Below are 23,919 nucleotides of genomic sequence, written 5' to 3' on the forward strand. Positions count from 1 at the left end.
CTGTGTGCAGTTTAGGTCTCCAAATTTGAGGAAGGATATTCTTGCTATTGAGGGCGTGCAGCGTAGGTTTACTAGGTTAATTCTCGGAATGGCGGGACTGTCATATGTTGAAAGACTGGAGCGGCTAGACTTGTATACACTGGAATTTAGAAGGATGAGAGGAGATCTTATCGAAACGTATAAGATTATTAAAGGGTTGGACACGTTAGAGGCAGGAAACATGTTCCCAATGTTGTGTCCAGAACAAGGGGCCAGAACAATGGTAGGCCATTTAGAACTGAGACGAGGAAAAACTTTTTCAGTTAGAGAGTTGTGAATCTGTGGAATTCTCTGCCTCTGAAGGCAGTGAAGGCCAATTCTCTGAATGCATTCAAGAGAGAGCTAGATAGAGCTCTTAAGGATAGCGGAGTCAGGGGATCTGGGGAGAAGGCAGGAACGGGGTACTGATTGAGAATGATCAGCCATGATCACATTGAATGGCGGTGCTGGCTCGAAGGGCCGAAAGGCCTCCTCCTGCACCTATTGTCTATTGTCTATTGTCTATTGTCTGTACGGAGTTTGTACGTTCTCCGTGACCTGTGTGGGTTTCCTCCCACACTCCAGAGATGTACAGGTATGTAGGTTCATTGGCTTGGTAAATGTAAAAATTGTTCCTAGTGTGTGTAGGTAGGGTAGTGTTAATTTGCAGGGATCGCTGGTCGGCACGGACCCGATGGGCCGAAACGACCTGTTTCCACGCTGTATCTCTAAACTATATTAAACAATTACAATACTGTAAGCTGACTTTTGTTACTGCAAACTAAAGTATAAAAGACTTTATGTTACAAAGAAGCAAGTGTCTGTCAATTTCTGTGACCACCCACGGTTAAAGCAATAGCTGTATTCTTAGGAGACAATGGTGTCTGATTACTGCCAAGAGGTTATATGAAAACAGGTTTTTCGTCCCATGTACTATATAAATCCATGGCGTCCCTTTTTCTGCTTGTCAATTTCCAAAGTAACTTTTCAATCTGTCAAAATCACATTATAAGTAACTCAGCTCATGTAATGCAAATAGTGTTCCCTAATTCATCACTCAGGTTATATCCAATTCCTGTTATGGAAACATGCATTATAACAGAACTACCTGTATTCATGTTGAAACTGAAGTCTCAGTTACTTCTGGCAAATATTTAGCAATGCTTTTCATGCTGTTGAGGAGATGGGACATGCTTTAAATCTATTTGACAGCCCTTCCAAAGAGATGGACCATTATCACACACATCCCAGAAATGTGCTGGAATAAACTTGTATACAGAGAAGACACGCAGAAGTGAGAGGTGCATGAGAACTTAATGCACTGGAGGGAACAGTGTTGAGGAGGGCAAGGTAACAGGCGCACAAAGGTGATTCTAAGCAAGTGACAGGTTCAAGAAAGATTGGTGTATTGGAGCAAGAGTGCACATGCAGCTCTGATACATGGGTGAAACATTTCAGCAGGAGAGACTGGAGCACAAGGGACTGGTATGCAGGAAAGACAATCGTACAGTAGAGACAGAAGTCAGGTACACAAGACAGACAATGCTCAGGAAGGAATGGAAATTGCGCATACTTGGCACATTTCAAAAGCAACATAGCACACTGATGGGATTGGTAAGCAAGGGGGACCAGTAGGCAGGAGGGACAAAGGAGAGTTGCACAGAAGGCATTGTGCATAGGAGCAATGATGTACATTACAGACAATACACAATGACAATAAATAAATAAAAGGGCAGGTGAACAGAGACAAGGTTATGTTTTAGTCGGTCCTGCCAATGTCACCAGGATTTACTGCCAGAAGCACAGCTTGATCTTTTGGAGGATCAGGACCTCTATGTGATCACAGCTATCTACAGCTTCCTGGAAGAAGACCTGGATGACCATGATGGTTCAGGTCACCAACAATTGGTTTGCTGTGGGATAGTTTTCTAAACATTAGAAATGAAATCTTGCGATCTGCTTCCACATTCAGGACCATTCCCATATCTATTTACAAGCATTCATCCCTTCCCCATACACACAAAATCAAATAACATAGCACTTAATGAAGCTATTGGTATCCAAATCCAGTTTGAAGGCTATCCTAAATCTGTATTTACCACCCAATTTGCCACATTATTCATGCTGAATTTATTGAGGAAAGGTTATTGATGGTGCTGTTTGTTTGGAATGTCTAATCACCTTAAATCTGTCTTTTAGTTATCAACTCTTTCCCAAAACCAGTTATAATTTTGAACATCTCATTCAAATATTTTCTTCATCCTCACTGCTTTAAGGAGAATAGCATCACCTATTCACATAAAAATGTCCCTTATCTCTCAGAGTAAATCTAATAAATCTGTTTAATATTGCCTTAGATTAATAGTTTTATAAAGCGAGGTGTCCAGAATTAGACACACTACTCCAGAAAGAACAAAACTGTCTGACCCATTGAGTTCCTCCAACACTTTGTGTTTTGCTCATGATTCCTTGTGTCTTAGTATTAATGTGGGATTAGTCTAAATGGGTGGTTGACGGTTGACCTATTTCTGTGCTACCTGTTTATCTCTCCATGAGTCTATTCAGACTGATTGTTTGTGTATTATTAATCTGATAGGACAAAGGGAATATTTCTGATAGAGTGAAGCCAGGTATGGGCAGGTGATGCTAATGTTTACAAAGCCTGGCTACTCACTAAATAAATGAGGCTAGTTAGAGAGAAAGAAAAAAACACCAAAAAGACATGTAAAAGTTCTGTATTGCATGTTACTGAATGAAATTGCATTTTTGGAATTACCCAGCAGATCAGCAATGCATGTGGAAGGAGAAGAATTAGGTTAATACTACAATAAAATTGGCTAGTTCTAATACAGATTAAAAAATGAAGTTAATCAAAATTGTTGAATGCCGAGATGGAATTTGTGGTACTATTCCTCAAATGTGAATTTGGCACCATTGGGCTAATGCAGGGATGGGAGTGCAATGGTTTATCACAGTAACAGGTGATTGGAATTTTAGTGTCACCTTTGCAGATTAAACAGATATTCCACAAAGTAGTCAACCCTGAGTTTGGTTTCTCCAGTATTCTCAGCAAACAGGTTTGGCCTGGTTTTCACAGATTTAACATATCCCTTTCTTTGTTTTGTCTCCCTAACTGCCCTCATTAACATAATCAACAGCTGGGTTGTGAATAGTGCATCATCCAGGCAGCCTGTGTTTCATCCTGTCAGAGATATTCCCTTTGCCCTAGTTCCTGCTCCATCATCTTCCCTGCAAATTGAATTGAATCTAACGTGTTTTTACATTTGCATGCTTTGGCAAAGGATCTATTATCTGAAACATAAATTCTATTTCTCTTTCCACATCTATTGGCTGACGTGAGTATTTCCACTATCTTTGGTAATGGCTTCTTTATGCTTCATTTTCTGCTTCATTTTAGTCTCTAGTTGGTTTGTTATTGAGGGAACTCTGGCTTTGAATATTCTAACCTGGCAGGAATGCATGTGTTGAGACTATATCCCAACCATCTTCTGTTTAAAAAATCCTCTGTATTCCTTACCCTTTTTCCTGGTAGATTTTGATACCCACTCACCTGGAAAGTGATCTCCTTTATATGCTAAAATGTGTCATATTCCAATCAAATTGTTTTATTTAGAATGGCTTCTTACCATTTTCCAAATAAAAAGTCAAGATCTTTATCTTTATCTTTATCTTGAGATAAAACAATGCGGCATTCCTTATTTTGTGGAAACATGACAAGAAAGGAAATTCTCCCAAACATACTTAAGAATTTCATCCTTTCTTTATCCTCAATTTAATTATTATCCTGTTTTAGCACTGGGTGTTAAATTATCACATTATTACTACTCTTGCACTTCTCAGTATTTTCCAAGTCACCTTCATCACCTATTTATTACTTAGCTTCCTCAAAATGCACCAAAGCTGTAAAATCTTTTAATTTCAAAAGGTGGTGTGAATATAAGAACCTGGCTTCCATTTGCTCTTCTGTGATGGACGATGGTGTTGTGGTGAAAACACGGTGGTTGAGAGAGCAGGTTTCTATCTTTACTCAGAGTCCTAGACTAGTATTGAGGTTATTAATTTGTAGATTTGTAGATTTGTTTATTACATGTTATCTCTGTGTGCTATTTTTACACATTTGCTGCTGCAAATAAGAATTTAAGTGTTCCATTGTCAGGCATATGACAATTAAACAATCCTAACTCTTAACTTACAAACAGGTATGTTCCAGAACCAATGTGTCAGACTTGGTCGGATTCTAGAGGCAGTAATCTAGACAATGTTGATCCCATAAATGTACAGTCAGCAATGCAAACATAGAGACTCTGTCCTCTCTCATGATGTCAGAATCTTATGTGTGGTTAATGAGGCCCTGTCCTCATTAATGCACCCAAGCCTGTATTCCCAGGGGCCTATTCCTGTGCTGTACTGTTCCATGTTCTATTCCTAGACTGCATGCACACCAGTTGATACATCATAGACTGGAGCCAGCCATCAGGAAACACCAACTCATTGCAGGAATCCCGAGAGAACAGTTGTATCTCATAACCAACAGAGCCAGCCTTCACACAGCCAGTTGACAAGCACAGGTGCAGTGTATTACTGGATTTTCAAATCTACATTGAAAAAAAACGTGAAAAATCTCAGAGGCATTAGTGGTGAGTAAATGTCAGTCCATTGTTTTACAGTTTCTTTTCTGTTCCTTTCCTCATTAAAGTTGTCAATCTATGCGCAACTGAGTGAAGCTATTTAATGTTTGCAGATTTTAGCTCATCATAAAAACACAGCAAATGCTAGAGCAAGAGCCTCGATCCAAAACGTCACCTGTTCCCAAAGATGCTCCCTGACCCACTGAGTTACTGCAGCACTTGGAACACCCAGGAACGAAGGAGATTACAAAAAGTGGTAAACACTCACAGTCCATGACAAGTACTCACCTTCCCACCATCAAAGGGATCTATAAGAGGTGCTGTCTCAAAAAGGCAGCCAGCATCATCAAGGACCCACGCCACCCTGGCCGTGGTCTCATTTGAATCCTACCATCAAGAAGAAGGTATAGGAGTCTGAAAACTAATGTGCAGGTTCAGGAACAGCTTCCCAATAACCATCAGGCTATTGAACACGATGAATTCCAGCTAAACAACGAACTACAAACTGCCCTGGACGCATTAAGGAATTTGGGTGTTGTTTTGTTTTGCACTACATCAGTGTTTTTTATTTATTGAACTTTTTTGTTCTTGTTTTAGTACATAATCTATTGAGTAATGTGTTTATAAACCTGTTGTGCAGCTGCTGCAAGTAAGAATTTAATTGATCTGTTTTTGTACTTATGAAAATAAACACTCTTAACTCTTGGTGTCTTTTTTTATAAACTCGCATCTGCAGTTCCTTGTGTCTTGTATTTTTTATTCTTCAGTTCCACTTAATCAAGATAAGTTAATTGTGAAGCAGAAGAACCCTGTAATGATTTAATCTATACAGTACAGATATACCTGACTTATAACCCGCATAGCGCTGCTTCACTATTACACTCTTTCATTTTGGAGTCTTATTTGATTGCTGGTGGTATGACTCAGGGTTAGGGCTGTGAGTTCTTCCAGGGTAACGGGTGGGCTGCTGGTGCTACTGCTTGCAGAGCGCTTCCTGTGCTGCCATGATGTACTGGCGCTCGGGGATCAGGTAACACCGGGGGAACTGATAGCAATGCCAGCTTCATGCACCATGCCCTTTCAGCCTCCTGCCAAAGCCATGATTCCAACAGCGGGAGCACTTGACTGTCCAGGGAGACTTGGCCACCATGCCACCACCTCTCTTGGGTTTTGAGCCACCTGGCATTCTTGCTCTTGCACTCACTGAGAAGGCAAAACAATCCCACCAGCCTCAGTGTACTGGCACAAGCTTTGGTCACTTTGGAAAAATAGGCAATTAGTGAAAATGAATTCAAACGGGTGATAAGAATGGCCAAAAGGGGTCATTTAGTGAGTTGGATTAAAGAAAATCCCAAGGCTTTTTATGTATATATTAAAAACAAGAGGCTAACTAGGGAGAAGGTAGGACAGTCCAAAGATAAAGGAGAGAATTTGTGCTTGGAATCAAACGAATTAAATTAATTCACCAGGAGAAAAACACGGACAATGGTGAAATCAGTGTGAAAAATACTAATATGAAAGGACAATTTGAAATCACGAAGGAGGTGATGTTGGGGCTTTTGAAGAGCATTAAGGTGCATAAATCCACAAGGCCTGTGATCTATACCAGGTTATTAAGAGAGATAAGAGAGGAGATTGCAGGAGCCTTGGTGAAGATCTTGGCATCTTCTTCAGCCACATCCTGGAGGACTGAGAGTAGCCTATGGTCCTCCTTTGTTTAAGAAGGGAAGTAGAGAGAATCCATGGAATTATAGGCCAGTAAACCTCAGGTCTGTGGTAAGAAAGCTATTGTTGAGGATTCTTTAGGATTTACTCCCATTTGGAAGAGATTGGGCTAATAAGGGAGTCAGCATGGGTTTTTATGCAACAATTTATCATATATATATACACAGCCGGAAACAGGCCTTTTCGGCCCTCCAAGTCCGTGCCGCCCAGCGATCCCCGCACATTAACACTATCCTACACCCACTAGGGACAATTTTTACATTCACCCAGCCAATTAACCTACATACTTGTACGTCTTTGGAGTGTGGGAGGAAACCGAAGATCTCGGAGAAAACCCACGCAGGTCACGGGGAGAACGTACAAACTCCTTACAGTGCAGCACCCGTAGTCAGGATCGAACCTGAGTCTCCGGCGCTGCATTCGCTGTAAAGCAGCAACTCTACCGCTGCGCTACCGTGCAATCATGCATCTGATAAAGTCCCCCCGTAGAAGGCTGATCCAAAAGATTAAGATGCACGGGATTCATTTACTTGATCATATGAATTTAGAACTGGTGTACCAATTGAAGGCAGAGTGTTATTCAGGCTGGATATCTATGACCAGTGGAGTTCCACCGAGATTTGTGCTGGGACCTCTATTTTTTGTGATTCATATAAATGATTTGGACATAAATGTAGGTGGGTTGCTTGGTAAATTTGCAGATTACATCCCGATTGCTGGATTTGTTGACTGAGAAGAAGGCTGTCAAATTCAACAGTGAGATATAGATCAGCTATATAAGGATTAATTTACAAAATACAATGCATGATTTAAAGGTGGCTGTGTTAATACATAAAACATAAGTACATGTTTATGTAATGGATTGTGTACTGTTATCCTTATATAATAATGTAACCCACTATAACATAACCAAAAGTAACCAAGATTATTTTTGAATAATCCAGTCCCCAAATATCAAGTAATATCCTGCTCCAAATAAAGCAAATGAACCAGGTCACTTTTTACTAACATACCTCGCTTCCAATATCTTTTTGGTAACTAAGTTTTCCAGATAAACTGAAATATACATAGATTTGCATTTAGTATATGTAGGGGGTGATTAATGATATTTCGGATTCACATACACTAATTGTTTGGGATACTTTAGTAAATATGTCTGCTGATTTAATATGCTTTAAACCCGCGTTGTTTCAATATATTGATAATGTTTTTATGTGGCAGCAGTCAGATGCCGGTCGCCGACATTTATTTAGGGTTGGGGACGACGCCTTTAAGCAGCCAGGCCGACCCCGGAATATGTTGCAAACGGCGGTCAGGACTTCATCCGGAACCGGAGCCGGGGCCGAGCCCTGAGAGGCGGCCGTGTGACAGCAGCCAGTCCAAGGAAGGAGCAGCAGTCCCGGGCGCCGATCGCAGGCTGGTGAAGCAGGGCTGAAGGGAGGCAGCCTTTTGAGTTGGGCGACAGGGACAAAGAGAGGGAGAGACACAGACAGACAGGTACACTGGAAAGAATGAGAGTGTGTGCTGAGAGATTGAGGGACCGAGACGTTTGAAATGGAGGAGTATAACACGAGAGATAGGAGAGATTTGCAACGGACTGAAGGAAGATTATATACGGTCAACGACCGAATAGTGCATCAAATGGAACCGGCCGGAGTGTGGAAGGAGAGGTGTTGTGCCAAATGGAGAGGGGGAGAGCGCCGAGGGAGAGATGGTGAATGTAGTTCATGAAAGGGAAATGTCAAATGGATGGGAAGCAATATACAGAGTGAGTAATTGTATCTAGTGCAACAGAGCAGCGTTTGGAAAAAGATAGATTGACAAAGAGATTGACAAATGGAGATTGCCAGAGTGGGGCACTATGTCAAATGATAAGAGGAAGTTTATGCATGGGAAGACCATCACAGAGATAAAACTTGAGGGAAGGACATTGTACCAAAAATAATGGAGTGAATGTGTCAATGGAGGGTGCCAGGATATAGAAGATGTGCCGTATTAAGTGAAAAGGGGCCGTCCAAGGAGAGACAGTTTCAAATGAAGAAGGTCACAGTTTCTCTCTCGCTGTTTGGTAGGGTAGCTTCATTAACTGACCACACTTGTTTTGACACCATAGCTCTTTCTCTCCAGACTCTTAGGATCACTGGTTTGCAAGGGATCTGAATGTCCTAGTATATGATAGTGCATTTGTCTCCTTGATTAAGGAAGGATGTTAGTGCATTGAAACAGTTCAAAGAAGGTTTAACAGACTAACACCGAAACGTCGCCCATTCCTTCTCTCCCGAGATGCTGCCCGACCTGCTGAGTTATTCCAGCATTTTGTGAATAAATACCTTCGATTTGTACCAGCATCTGCAGTTATTTTCTTATAACACCTGGATACCTAATAGACACAAAGTGTTGGTGTAACTCAGTGGGTCAGGCCAGGGCCGTCTTAACGCATGGGCCTGATGGGCACTTGCCCGGGGCCCCACGAGCATAGGGGCCCCATGCTGATCTGTGTATGTTAAGTGGCTTGCAATAAATAAATACTACTTTAAAAATGTAGGTTCAATAAGTGCTTTTTTCGCAACATTTTCGGTCCCAGTGTTTCTCACAGCGATCTGTACTTTTCGCAACAATGTAGCACCCTAAGTCCATCGCTAAGTGCTTTTCGGTAAGTGCTTTTCGCCGGCACGACAGGGGGGGGGGCTGGTAGGGAAAGGGGGGTGGGGGAGAGTAACGGTAGGGGCCCCAGTACACTGCTTTGCCCGGGGGCCCATAATGCTGTAAAAACGGCCCTGGGTCAGGCAGGTCATCTCTGGAGGACATGGATAGGTGACTTTTGGGTCTATTCCCTGACGTTTCTAAATGTCACCTGTCTATGTTCTCCAGAGATGCTGTCTGACCTACTGAGACTCCAGCACTTATTTTGTAAACAAGCATCTGCAGTTACTTGTCTCTCTTGGAATCTTCATACCTGACCAGATTGCCTTGAGAGGAAAGTGGGACAGGCTAGGTTTTATCTGCTAGAAATATGGAGAGGATGTTTACTCTTATGGAACAATCTGGAACTATGGGCTGCTAATTTGAGATATATGAGGCTTTTTTTTCTGCAGAAAATGGTAGCTGAGCTTTTACATTTTAAAAACAAAGGCATATAAATTATTATTAAGCAATGGGTGGGGATGAAAGTTTCTGGGAGTGGATAGGAATACAATAGACAATAGGTGCAGGAGTAGGCCATTCGGCCCTTCGAGCCAGCACCACCATTCAATGTGATCATGGCTGATCATTCTCAATCAGTACCCCGTTCCTGCCTTCTCCCCATACCCTCTGACTCCGCTATCCTTAAGAGCTCTATCTAGCTCTCTCTTGAATGCATTCAGAGAATTGGCCTCCACTGCCTTCTGAGGCAGTGAATTCCACAGATTTACAACTCAAGCTTCCGGTCAAATTAGCCATGATCTTATGAAGATTGAAATGCTGAATGGTCTATTCCCGCTTCTAATGTCTACCTTCATATTGAGTACTGTGTTTCTTTCTTGCTGTATACTCATTCTCTCCCCATTTAAAAGTGTGGAGGAGAAAAGAACTATCAAATCAAGAGCTTAGAATGAGACTATCAGATAGAGTGATGTTGAATGCAGAGAGAAGTTGGCATTATCAAGGACGTGGGGGCAGAGAAATAAATAAATCGAGGAGCAGATTAGGGAGACAGTTACAGATTCAAATACAAATGAACGATGAGGAGAGGAATTACCAAATGAGTAGCAGATTAAATATTAAATGGCAATGGGCATATTGTGGAGAGCGACAGTAACCAGGAAAGATGCTGTTTATAAATAAAGACACTCTCTAAATATTGTGTTAATTGGCTGGCATGGTTTATGAGAAAGAGGCTGTTCAAATGGAGAGGATGTGGAGAGACAGAATCATTTGGGGAAGGATGCAGCATGGAGAGTAATTTTATCAAATGTAGAGGGGGGAAAGTGGCCGAAGTATCAAGTGGAGTAGGGCCAAGAGTGAATTTGTTTAAGTGAATTTATAAAAATTTATAAAGTCAGGGTGGGTAGATACATTATCAATATATTGGATAATGTTACAAGGATTAAGAGAGATCACAAGAGGTTGAGAGACTGTCAGATGGAATGAGATCCAGAAATCAAAAAAGTGAAGGTACTGGGGTGTAAAGTGAGGAGAAATCTAGGCTACTGGACAGTAGGCTATGGAACATCTATGGGAAGTATGAAAGAAAATATGTAAAAGAGAAGACCGAGACAAGGGACTGCAGATGCGGGTTTACAAAAATATGAGAGAGAATGTTTGCCCAATGTAGTGAATGCCATCGAAAATCTAGGGCAAGTGCGGTCGAGATATTGAGTGCCATTGAGCATCTGAGGAAGGACAGTATTGGAGTTTATTAGGCACAGCCCGTCAGATAGGGAAAAAATTGCTTCAGAGGGAGAGTGCAGACAAATGCAATATTGAGAAAGAGACGAGATGTAATGCTATTGGTATTGTGTGGGAGAAAAAAAGGTTTGGGAGGCTTTATCAGACAAAGGGAGAAAGAGTCCACTCATTACTATTTGGTCCACTGAATAGGTGTTTGTAGCATTGGCACCCAGTCAGATGACCTGCAAAATATCAGGAACTTGGTGAAATCGGCCTGTGACTATAATCGACTGTGTGCATGATGCTTTTTAATGTGCACATCTCCAATTTAAAAAAAACGTGTAATCAAAACTAATTTCTAGGCAAGTTTCTTGGTGAAGTTAGAGGTACAGGAGGAGGAGAGAGGGAATGACTATTGAAGCGACTGGGTCCACTGAATAAGAGAGTGAAGAGCTAGTGGGGTTACACCACGTGACGTCTTTAAATTGATGATCGAATGTGTAAGGGGCCACGGTAGCACTCTGCACCTGCCTGCTCACTCAGAACAGCAATCATAGCTCAAGTTACCTCTCTTGCCAATTCTTTGAGATACACTTAAAAAAAAAATTCAGGCCAAGAGTTTTGTCTTATACCAGATTCTTATTATAAATTTCAAATATTTCAGGAAATGGGGACTCAAGGATCAGGCAGAAAGCGGATTGCCAACCGAGAGCGACTATCTGCAGAGGACGATACTCTGAATCTGATTGCCAGGGAGGTAGGTTGGATCTTGCTTCTCTTGTGTGCCTGACTTGGAGCAGTAATTATTAATCCAGTTTTAAGTTAGTTAACCATGCAATGCTCTTGAGGCAGGGGGATGTATTTCTGTTAATGTCACGGTCACATTTGTCTAGCAGACAATATTACTACATGATCCATAGTTTGATCAGTCATGCCACAGTTCTATTCTGCAGAACTCCTGAACAACCTGGGCCCCTGCATCTGATTTATGGCCTGACATATTTCACACAGGTCAAAAGCAGGCAGCTTTGAGGTTGGATCAGGGACTAGGTGCTCATTCTGTATTTGGTCCCATTTCACTTCAAGATTTTCTACACATCCATGAAGGTTTTTGGGAGACATTGGGGTGAAATGGGAAGGTCAATAAAACTGTCTGAACAGGAAATCCTGGGTTGTTTGTAATGTACATTCCCTCTATGCATTGCTTGGCACAGTAAATGTTTGGAAGAGATTGCTGGACAGCATTGTTGATTTGATGTGATGGATTATGATGATAGCAGGCATTGCAGAACCCGATTGGATATCCATGCATTTGACACAAACGCATACACTGATGAAAAGTATTTGGCTGTTGAAAAGAGCAATGTTGCCATCACAGGCAGCATAATCCATTGTGGCAATCTTTTGCACTGTTCACCTGACTGTGAAAGATGGTTGTGGAAGGTCAAGGTTGGATCACATTGCACTGTCTTGGTGTGAAAGTGATTTTGAGATGATGTTTGCTTTCTGATGGTTGAGGTGAAATGTTGACGTGATAGACTTGGTTAGATTTGTCGCAATCTTCACTTTACAATTGCTGTGCCATTATTGTCAGCTTTGGCGTCAACATGCTCATTGTCTTTGACTTCCTTTTCCAGTGCGGTTAGAACTATATAAAGATTTCCTAAGTTACTACTATATAAAGATCACAAAATCTTTTATAACGTAACTCCTATGTTTCACTTTGTTCCCTATCCTTGTCTTTCGCTTGGATGATCCGCTCCACTCCACTTTTTACATTCACTTACACACAAGGAGAAATTTACAGCAGATAATTAAGCTAATAATCAGCATGTATTTCAGATGTAGGAGAAAACTGGAACATCTGGGGTAAACCCATGTGGTTGCAGGGAGCACATACAGCTCCATACAGAATTGAACCTGGGCTGTTGGAGCTGTGAGATAGTATTGAAGATGCTTGGGGCAAGAACACGACTGTGAGAAGCTTTAAATTAGTGTTCCAAATGTGTTCATATTTTTCACTGAAGTAGACTTGCACTTGCTGATTGTTCAGAAGGCACTGAGCTCTGTTTGAGGCTCTGGTGATGCCTTCATTCATTATTTTGTTGCAGTCCTGTTGAATAAATAAATCTGAGAACTTGGGGAATCCAGACAGCTGCCCGTTGGGTCTTTCATTACAGCTTGATGTCCTGTCAGTAACATTTATCAGCTGGTTCCCCTTCATTTGAAATTAGCTTGATGTTTAATCTGTAGATTCAGAATTTCTGCAGGATTCAGAATTTTGTCAGAAGGTTTCAAGTTCAGCAGCTTCAACTTGTGAGATCTGGGGTTCCACTTTACATCCAGATCATTCTGCAGATCCTGGCATCAGGTGTAACATGTCACCCCATGGAGACAGTGCCACCTTTCTACATGCAAAGCCTGCTCCTGGTTGTCAGGGGAATAAAACCATATTTGTTGTAAAATACTTCTGGCTGAAGTCAACATAGAACATAGCACAGATATAGCCTATAACAATATAACATAACATAGTACAGCACAGGAAGATATCTTCTGGCCTATGATGTCTGAGCCAGCACCTGAATGATATCCCTCCAGAACCTGCATATTTATCTGTCTATCCAAAAGCCTCTTAACCACCACATCATATCTGCTTCCAGGCACGCACCAGTCTCTGCAACAAAACCTGCCCTGCACATCTGTTTTAAATATTTTCTCTCTTATTTTAAAGCTATGCTCTCTAATATTTGACATTTCCACCATGGAGGAAAAAGATACTGAATGTCTACCCTATGTCTGTCCCTCACAATGTTTTTAACCTATTAGGTCTCCCCTCGGCCTCTGAGTCACCACAGAAAAGAATCCGTTTGTCCAACCTCTCCTTGCAGTTAGTATCCTTGAATCCAGGCAGCGTCCTGATACACCTCTTCTGCACCCTCTCTAAAGTTTACACATACTTGCTGCAATAGGTGACCAGAACTGCACACAATACTCCAAATGCTGCCTTACCAAAGTTTTATAAAGCTGTAAATTGACTCAATGCGCTGATCAATGAAGGAAAGCATACCATACGCCTTCTTTACCACTCTATCTATTTGTTGCCCTACTTCTTGGGAGCTATGGACTTGGACCACAAAATCCCTCTGTACATCAGCGCTGTTTAAGGGTCCTGCTATTAACTGTATACTTCCCCTTTGCATTTGGCCTCCCAAAGTACGACACTTCACATTTGCAAAGATTAAACTCGATCTGCCACATATCCGCCTATATCCATAACTGATTTATATACTGCTGTATCCTTTGACATCCTTCTTCACTGTCTGTAACTCCACCATTGTTTTGTCTGATAGTCCAATTCCTCTCCTTGGTGATTACAGATGCAAAGTACTTGTTTAGTACATCTGATACATCCCCTGACCCCTAGCACAAATTCCCTCCTTCACACGTGAGTAGTCCTCTTGTTACCCTCTTGTTTTTAATGTATGAATAAAAGCCCTTCAAATTATTTTTCATCCGACTTTCCAATGATATTTCATGGCCTCGTCTGGCCCTCAAGGTATAAAGATAGATTACATGACAAGGCAAAGATCTGGCAAAAGGAATATAATGTAAGAAAATGCAAAATTGTCTGTTTTGGAAAGAAAACTAAAATGGTGAGAGATTGTGGAAATCTTGGATGTTGAGTGAACGGGCACATGATTTGCCAAATGGCAAATATACAGGTAGAGCTGGTGATCTAAAAAACTAACAAAGTTATTGTTCAAAAAACTCGCAATGTCAAAAGGTGGTGGAAGCAGACTCTTTGAATATTTTTAAGGCAAGGGCAAACAGATTCTTGATAAGAAAGAAGAAATACATAGGAGTTTGGTGTTGGGATAACAATCATAATCTTATTAATCTTATTAAACGGTGGAACAGGTTTAAGGAACCTAATGGTTTACTGTGTCGTCTGTCATGTGTGTCGGCAGCATGTGTAAAGGGCACTAGCCACAAGTAATTGCACCTGAGATCCTGTCGTTTCTGGTGCAAGTGCTCTTATACACAGTTGTACTTCATTGGGGCGATTGCATAGCCTCCCTCCAGTGCCGACCAGAACTTTGCCAATCTGTTCAATGGGGCAACTTGTATGAATACAGTTCTTGACATTTGCTCAATTGAACCTGTGTACTGGAATCTGCAAGATTACAGAGCGCTCAGTCCTGTCCTTGCTATGAAAATATTTATGCACAACACAGGTGGACAGGCTAGCTTTGACCTGAAATATGCCTAGAAGCCATAGAAGTACATGCAATTGCTGGATATCTAAAACTAATAATAAAATGTTGGATATGCATAACACGTCAGTCAGCATCTGTAAACAGAAAACGTAAAAGGAAAAGGTTTTGGATGTATCCTCTTCAGAACTGAGAACATTAAATAATGCTTGGATGACCTAAATCATGAGGTTCAATATTCTACTTGTTTTTTAAAGGACGGCGCATTGGCACGGATGGTAGAGCCATTACCTCACAGCACCAGAGATCTGGGTTCTATCCTGACTTCAGGTGCTGTCCGTGCGGAGTTTGTAGGTTCCCCCTGGGTTTCCTCCCACATCCCAAATTTGTGCAGGTTTGTAGGTTAATTGTCCCTCTGTAAATTGCCCCTTGAGTGTCGGGTGTGGGATGAGAAAGTGGAATAACATAGAACTCGTGTGAACAGGTGACCGATGGTCGGCGTGGATTCAGTGGCCTGAAAGGCCCATTTCCATGCCTCATCTCTAAACTAAATTAAACTAAGCTCATAAGTGACTAGTTTTATAACTAATAGGGCGACACGTTGGCACAACAGTAGAGTCGCTGCTTTACAGCGTCAGAGACCCGGGTTCAATCCTGACTATGGATGCTATCTGTATATAGTTAGTACGTTCTCACGTGATTGCTTGGGTTTTTCCTGGGTGCCCCGTTTTCTTCCCACAATCCAAAGACATACAGGTTTGTGGTTTAATTGCATTCGGTAAAAATTGTAAATTGTTCCTCATGTGTAGGATACTGCTAGTATACGGGGTGATCGCTGGTCGGCGCAGACTCGGTAAGCTTGTATCTCTAAAACTAAAAACTAGATTACCCTCAAAGCAGTTGCTCAAGGACCTTATTCCAGAGTTTGAAAAATTTCTGCACAGTTTGTTCAGCTAGAACAATTGGGCTCGCAGCCCAATTCTCATGCAGCTGAATCTGGTCCATCTAGATATAGAACAGTCTGCAACAGGAACAGGCCCTTCAGCCCACAATGTTCATGCCAAACGTGATGTCAAATTAAACTAATCTCCTCTCCTTGCATGTGATCCATATCCCTCCATTCTTTACATATCTATGTGCTTATCAAATGCCTCTTAAATGCCGTTATTGCATCGGCCTCCACCAATACCCCTAGCAGCAAGTTACAAGCACCCACCACTCTCAGTGTGTAAAAAAAACTTGCCTCATACATCTCCTTTAAACTTTTCCCCGTTGACCTTCAATATATCCACATTAGGCAATTCCCTATCTTCAATTTTGGCATATGCAGCCTCACAATAAAATATTAACAACTTCAGATAACTTGCTTTTCTCCATTAGTATCAGAGTTGACCCATTTGTTGTGAAGTTATCCATCTGTAATATGGAGATTTTTTCTCTGTCACAAACATCTCCTGCACTGTTGGGAATTTGCAGGATTTTCAGCAAACAATTCTGATCTGCATTTCACAGCTTTGCAACATGCCTTTATTTACATCATGTGAAAAATAAGATAGAGAGAAATAGAGCATTGCTTTAAATCAAAGTTGCTTCTGATGCATGAGAAGGAACTTTGAGATCTATTTATCTCTATCTTGTCTCTCTATATAATGTTAAATTTGTGCAGTGTGTGTTTGAGCAATACAAGGGAAACTGCACAAAAGAGGGGGCTGAGGAGGAAGGATGGGAGGGAAATGGGCAGAAACAGTAAGAAGTAATAAAATTAGAGAAATTAAGCAGGGGGAAAACATTTAAAAATAAAAAATGTGAGTTGATAAATGAGATATTTTCTGGATTTTAATGGTATCATCACACATACTGTTCCCCTACAACATTGATTACACTGCGAGAGGCATAGCGAACTGTGGGTTTTGCCTACTAAAATGGCGGATGTTCCGCTCCTTTGCGTACTACACTTCCGCAATTTCAACGGAGTGGTCCATCTTGTTCCTCTAATATCATTGATGGACAGCAAGCCTCTCGAAAGTGAGACTAGGCATGAAAATTTGAGCTTCTGGTCAATAGGCCTAATCATTGTCTGGGTTGACATGGTTGTGCTGCTAATAGAAGCTGTCTCACAGGTGCAGCAACCTAGATTTAATCCAGTGTGGAGTTCCCTATCCCCCGCCCACCCTCCCTTCCCTGCATATCCAAGTGCCTATCTGAAAGCTACTTAAATGGCACTATTATATTTGCCTTCACCACCAACCCTGGCAGTGCATTCTAGGCACCTATATAAAAAAAAACATTGCCCCTCTCACTTTAAAGTTGTGCCCACTGAGCTTTGACATCTCCATCCTTGTAAAAAGATTCTAACCGTCTACTCTGTCCATACCTCTCATAATTTACGTCTGGTAGCTAATACCCCTCATGCATGTACCATTTTGGAAACCCTCTTCTGTGCTCTCTCAAAGCCTACACATCCTGTAATGGGCCAACCAGAACCACATGGAATACTCTAAATGTGGCAAGCCAAAGTCCTATAGAGTTGCATCATGACTTCCTAACTCAAGATCCATCTGCATGTCAATGCTATTAAGGGTCTGGCCATCAACTGTATACCTTCCCCTTACCTTCGACCACCCAAAGTGAAACAACTCGCACTTACTCGGATTAAACTCTATCTCGCATTTTCCTGCGGTTGATCTCTAACTTACTGTATACTTTGACAGCCTTCCTCACTGTCCACAACTCGAACAAACCTACCAACTAATGCATATACATTTACGTTCATGTCATTTATATTCATAACACAGGTACCAGCATAGATCTCTGCAGAACTCCACTGGTCTCAGATCTTCAGCCAGAAGAACGTTCTTCCACCACAACTCTCTATCTTCTGTTGGCCAGTTCTGAATCCATGCAACCAAGTGAATACAATGCGTCTTAGTCTTCTGGATCAGCTTACACTGGGGGACTTCATGAAATGCCTATGTAGACAATATCCACCACCGTTGATCACCTTCATTACCTCTTCAAAGAATCTTGATCTAGTTATGACCAGCTGCGTACAAAGCCATGTGACTGACCCCTAATTAGCCAATTCCCTTCAAAATGGTGCAAATCCTATCCCGAACAATCCTTGCTCATGGTTGTATACATGAGGCTCACCGGCCTATAATTCCCTGGATTATTTCTACTTCTCTTAAACAAGGATGCTGGGATGTGGACTCATTGGGCTGGCGGAGCTGTTTCTGTACTTTGACTCCATTAATGACTTCCTTGAGAACATAGTTGGTAGGTTCACAACAGATTTCAGGGGTATACAGACAGACTGATCAATCAGGCTAACATGTTGATTTGATTTAGTGGAGAATGAACCCAGGCAGTTGCTGCTCCTTTACCTGTCCGATCCCCTTTTGATGCCGACCGCCCTTTCCGCCCCTGAAGCTCCCAGGACGGACTTGATGAGAAATATGCTCAGCATTCACAAGTTATAAAGGAGGGTTTTGATTTTTAAGTCCTAAAACTGAATCAGCTATCTGTGAACTCGAGTGCTTTGAATGCCTAAAGTTTGGTTTTAAAAAAGCGGTACAGGTTGAACACCGATTTTTCAGCAACTGATGGTTCGCACACCCCTATATTCCAGACAAAATTACCAGCTCAATTGAAATTCCCTGAGCGACCAAAGATGGCATTGTCAGAGCTCGCTCTTTCCGGTCGTGTCCCTCTGTCATGATAAAGTTATTTATTTACATCTAAACATTGAAATCCCTCCTTGGCCTTATCTAATTTTATCTCTGCTGGAACAATGTTTACATTTTTTGTGTTTCAACTCTGCCTGGCCCCCACGTGCCACCTCACATCCCACAATTCTGTTCAGTTTTCCTCTTACCCTCTGGAACTCTGAACTTCTTGTGAAGCCTTCTCTAATTTACTGGGCACCTTTAAAAGGCTGCTTCCCAAAATCCCTTTTCAACTATGCTCTCAATCTTCTCTCCTAACTGTTTCACAAAGACAATATAGTAAACCATAGTTTTAATGAACCCCTAATAATGGATTTGGGACATAGCAGACAGACCAGCTGACCCATCCCCGGCTCCCATCGTCTCCCCCGGTCGTTTAGGGCCCCGGCTTCCACCGTCTCCCCCGGTCATTTCGGGCCCCGGCTTCCAACCCCACTCCCAACTTGCAAGGTGCACCAGTGAGCCCATCTTCATTTGCCGCACGGTTCAGTGACATGGCTGTTGTTGCAGCTCACGTTGCAGCCTCAGGCGCTTTCTTCTGGTTGCCACCACCGACAGAACACACTCGATCACCATGGGGCTCCCTCCGCCCTCTGCAGTCGCTTCAAAGGTGGAGTACATCGGCGACTCCAGATAAAAAGAGGAGGCGGCGATGGTGGGGGAGGAGAATGGAGGGGAGGGGGCAGGCCGGCTGAACAGAGTGACAGGAGAAGCAGGCGGCGGCGGCCGAGCAGGGCGCGGACAAAGCCACCACCAACAGCAAGAAATGGCAGCAGGTGAAAGGGATGGAAGCCCCATGGTCACCGTGTTCTGTCGGCAACCCGAAGAAAGCGCTGTCCCAAGGGGCTACGACGTGAGCCGCAACAAAAGCTGTTTCACCAGACCATGCAGTGGGTGAAGAAAGGTTCGCTGGTGCACCTTACCAGTCGAGCGTGGAATTGGAGGTCGGGGCTTTAAACGGCCGGGAAGACATTGGGAGCCAGGGATGGGTTGGCAGGTCATTCCATTCACATTCAGTTTACATTTTATATTTGTGTTATTTAGGTTTCTGGCACTCCATAGTGCTTTAGAGACACGCGAGGGGGTGTCATTAGCGGGCCAGGGGTGTATTGTTGTTTCATTATCACGTGGACTCTATTGGTCTGGAAAAAACGATAATCAAGAAAGGATCTGGAATCAAGGGTGCTGGAAAACTGGATGTTCAACCTGTATAAATAATTTTCAATAGTATTAAAATACTATTATAAGTTCAATAACAGTACAAAAAGCATCAATTATCTGAAACCTACCACAACCCTTCCACATTTTGTTCAAGATGGCCGCGCCATTGTGTTTGGCTGCCTGCCACTGTATGTTTCTTTTTTTTCCTAATCAGATGTGCAGCACTTTGGTCAACGTGGGTTGTTTTTAAATGTGCTATACAAATAAAATTGACTTGACTTGACTTGACTCTTATTTGGAAACGGATGTAGTTGCTGAGGCTGTGCGTGATGTGACCTGGCAAAGGGTTGAACACCAGTTTACCTGCAGCTGCTGTTGTGCTGCTGGCCTCTGCAAGAAGTCTAACTTTTAATTGCATAGGCAAATTACCACCAAACACCTCAAAGCTGAAGTTCAGACTGCTATTGGAGTCCCAATCCTCCGATAATTCGGTGCAGTTGAATTCAGAGCACCAAGACGGAGATGGTGCAATCATCTAAAGTTCCCCCATTGAGTAAGTAACACAGATGTACTTGAAGCAATCAAATGTACTTCCATCTTAGCTGGTTTCATAAAAATAAAAACTGGAAATGTACAACTGGTCTCGACAACCAAGAGCTCGTCCTCCTAAATTTGGATCACCTTATCTATGTGTGTATCAACATTGTAGAGGGGTGAAGGATATATGAGGATGGGCTTGATTCAGTGTTTCACTTTACTTTAATCAAAAAGATCCTGCAGATGCTGGAAGACTGACACAAAACCAGAAAATGCTGGATACAATTAATTCAGGGAACATCTGTGGTAGGAGAAACAGTTAACATTTCAGATCAATTCCACCACCTTCAACATGATCCCACCACCAGTCACATCTTCCAATCTCTTTCGCTTTCTGCAAAGACCGCTCCTTCTGCAACTCCTTGGTTCACTCATCCCTTTCACCCAAACCACCCTTTCCTCAAGTATTTTCTCCAATTGCAGGAGATGTACCACTCGTTCCTATACCTCCTCCTTCAAATCCATCCAGGAACCCCAACAGCCTTTCCAGATGAGGTTCACATGCATTTCCTCTGACCTCATCTATTGCACGGTGCTCCTGATGTGGCCTCCTTTACATTGGCGGGACCAAGTGTAGTCTCGGCAACCATTTTGCGTCAATCCACTAAGGCCTGCTGGATCTCTCAGTTGCTAACCATTTTAAATCCTCTTCCCATTTCCATACTGACTTTTATGTCCTGGGCCACCTCCATTGCCAGAGTGAGACCACACAAATTGGAGGAACAGTGCCTTATATTCCGCTTGGGTAGCTTATTGAATTCTCCAATTTTAGGTAACTAGCCTACAAAATGCATTTCTTCCCCGCTGCCCTCCCTTCCCTTTGCTCCACCTAGATGTGCACCCATTTCTCCATTTTTCCCTTCCACCCTGTCCTCTTCCACATATATTCCTTCCTGTGGCTTTACATTTCCGCCTCTCTTCTCCTTATCTCACGACCTTTTGTCTTTTCATCTCTGCCCTTTATCCAACCATCTGCCAAGCAATCTCCCCTCCCCTCACCTGTATCTACCTATAATTTCCAGGATTTTTTTCTGCCCCCCACCTCTCTCTCTCTCTCTCTACCCCCCCCCCCCCATCCCAATTACAATCAGTCTGAAGATGGGAGTTATCTACAGACCCCAAACAGTAGCCCAGATATAGGGTGTAAGTTGCAGCAGGAGTTCATATTGGCATGTAACAAAGGTAATGCCACTGTGGTTATGGGGGATTTCAATATGCAGGTGGACTGGGAAAATCAGGTTGGTTCTGGACCCCAAGAAAGGGAGTTTGTAGAGTGCCTCCGAGATGGATTTTTAGAGCAGCTTGTACGAGAGCCTACCAGAGAGAAGGCAATTCTGGATTTAGTTTTGTCCAATGAACCAGATTTAATAAGGGAATTCAAGGTAAAGGAACCGCTTAGAGGTAGTGACCATAATATGATTAGTTTTAATCTGCAATTTGAGAGGGAGAAGGTTAAATCAGGAATGTCAGTGTTGCAGTTGAGCAAAGGTGACTTGAAGGCTTGAGAGGAGCTGGCCAAAGTCGGATGGAAAAGGATCCTAGCAGGAATGACGGTGGAACAGCAAGGGCAGGAATTTCTGGGCATAATCCAGAAGATGCAGGATCATTTCATTCCAAAGAGGAAGAAAGATTCTAAGGGGAGTAAGAATCCACAGTTCTCCACATTGATTTCCTTTTGAGGTCACACCTTCCCGAGACAACAATGGCTCCTTCGCCAGGCACCTGCCTGAGGTCATTTGTCGCCATTCCGGATTGGTCCTGATCTTTTTCCACCTCCAGCTCTTTAACCCCCTCCCCCCCTCACCTTCTGCTTTCAATGTCAAGAAGGGTCCTGACCTGAAACGTCACCCATCCTTTTTCTCCAGAGATGCTGACTGACCCGCTGAGTCTATCCAGTACTTTGAGTCTATCTTTGGAATAACCCAGCATCTGCAGTTCCTTGTTTCTACATGTGTACATTCTTTTCCCTTGTCCAGATATCTTTGACATTTTTCTTATACAATGGTACTGCTAACATATCTAAGTCCAATGCTCTGGAATCTTTCAGATGTTTGGATTGGCATAAAGTTTATTTGCTCCTGATCCAACATAATGCACGATAAAAATGTGACAGTGAAGATGGTAGTGGCAGGTTGACCAGTTCAACCTGCACTGATGTCCACTCCGGTTCCAGCTGAGCTCTTGCTTCGTCCAGGCTTCACAACTGCCATGCACATCAGCTGCCAGTCCTCTCAGAGATGGCCTCAGGAGAGCAACCACACAGGAAGAGACTGAAAACAAGAACAGCACAGTTGGAATAACAATTACATTGCCTAACATGCTTCACAGTCTCTTCCTTCCAGTCTCACTCTGCCTTTCTCTTTATTTATGCAGCTTTCTTTACTTCACTTTAGACAATAGACAATAGGTGCAGGAGGAGGCTATTTGGCCCTTCGAGCCAGCACCTCCATTCAATGTGATCATGGCTGATCATTCTCAATCAGTACCCTATTCCTGCCTTCTCCCCATACCCCCTGACTCCGCTATCCTTAAGAGCTCTATCTAGCTCTCTCTTGAATGCATTCAGAGAATTGGCCTCCACTGCCTTCTGAGGCAGAGAATTCCACAGATTCACAACTCTCTGACTGAAAAAGTTTTTCCTCACCTCAGTTCTAAATGGCCTACCCCTTATTCTTAAACTGTGGCCCCTTGTTCTGGACTCCCCCAACATTGGGAACATGTTTCCTGCCTCTAACGTATCCAACCCCTTAATAATCTTATACGTTTCGATAAGATCTCCCTCCTCTCATCCTTCTAAATTCCAGTGTACACAAGCCTAGTCGCTCCAGTCTTTCAACATAATGACAGTCCCGCCATTCTGGGAATTAACCTAGTAAACCTATGCTGCACGCCCTCAATACCAAGAATATCCTTCCTCAAATTTGGAGACCAAAACTGCACACAGTGCTCCAGGTGCGGTCTCACTAAGGCCCTGTACAACTGCAGAAGGACCTCTTTGCTCCTCTTCTCAACTCCTCTTGTTATGAAGGCCAACATTCCATTGGCTTTCTTCACTGCCTGCTGTACCTGCATGCTTCCTTTCAGTGACTGATGCACTAGGACACCCAGATCTCGTTGTACGTCCCCTTTTCCTAACTTGACACCATTCAGATAATACTCTGCCTTCCTATTCTTACCACCAAAGTGGATAACCTCACACTTATCCACATTAAACTGCATCTGCCATGCATCTGCCCACTCACACAACCTGTCCAAGTCACCCTGCAACCTCATAGCATCTTCCTCACAGTTCACACTACCACCCAGCTTTGTATCATCTGCAAATTTGCTAATGGTACTTTTAATCCCTTCATCCGTCATTAATGTATATTGTAAATAGCTGCGGTCCCAGCACCGAGCCTTGCGGTACCCCACTAGTTACTGCCTGCCATTCTGAAAGGGACCCATTTATCCCCACTC

The 23,919-nt window shown here is 42.7% G+C and overlaps 1 protein-coding gene across 14 annotated transcripts in view; it reads left to right on the plus strand.

Annotated features, from left to right (window-relative positions):
- Positions 1–7,687: 7,687 nt before the first annotated feature.
- LOC144595877 (leucine-rich repeat flightless-interacting protein 2-like) overlaps positions 7,688–23,919 on the plus strand; it is a 119,498-nt gene continuing 103,266 nt past the window's right edge. For all 14 annotated transcript variants that reach the window (XM_078403707.1, XM_078403709.1, XM_078403694.1 and 11 more), the window contains exons 1-2: positions 7,688–7,889; positions 11,428–11,520. In XM_078403707.1, the coding sequence (XP_078259833.1) occupies positions 11,431–11,520 (90 nt within the window). In that variant the 5' untranslated portion in view covers positions 7,688–7,889; positions 11,428–11,430. The remainder of the gene's footprint in view (positions 7,890–11,427; positions 11,521–23,919) is intronic.

Source organism: Rhinoraja longicauda, chromosome 8, assembly GCF_053455715.1.
Source record: "Rhinoraja longicauda isolate Sanriku21f chromosome 8, sRhiLon1.1, whole genome shotgun sequence".
Lineage (NCBI taxonomy): Eukaryota > Metazoa > Chordata > Chondrichthyes > Rajiformes > Arhynchobatidae > Rhinoraja > Rhinoraja longicauda.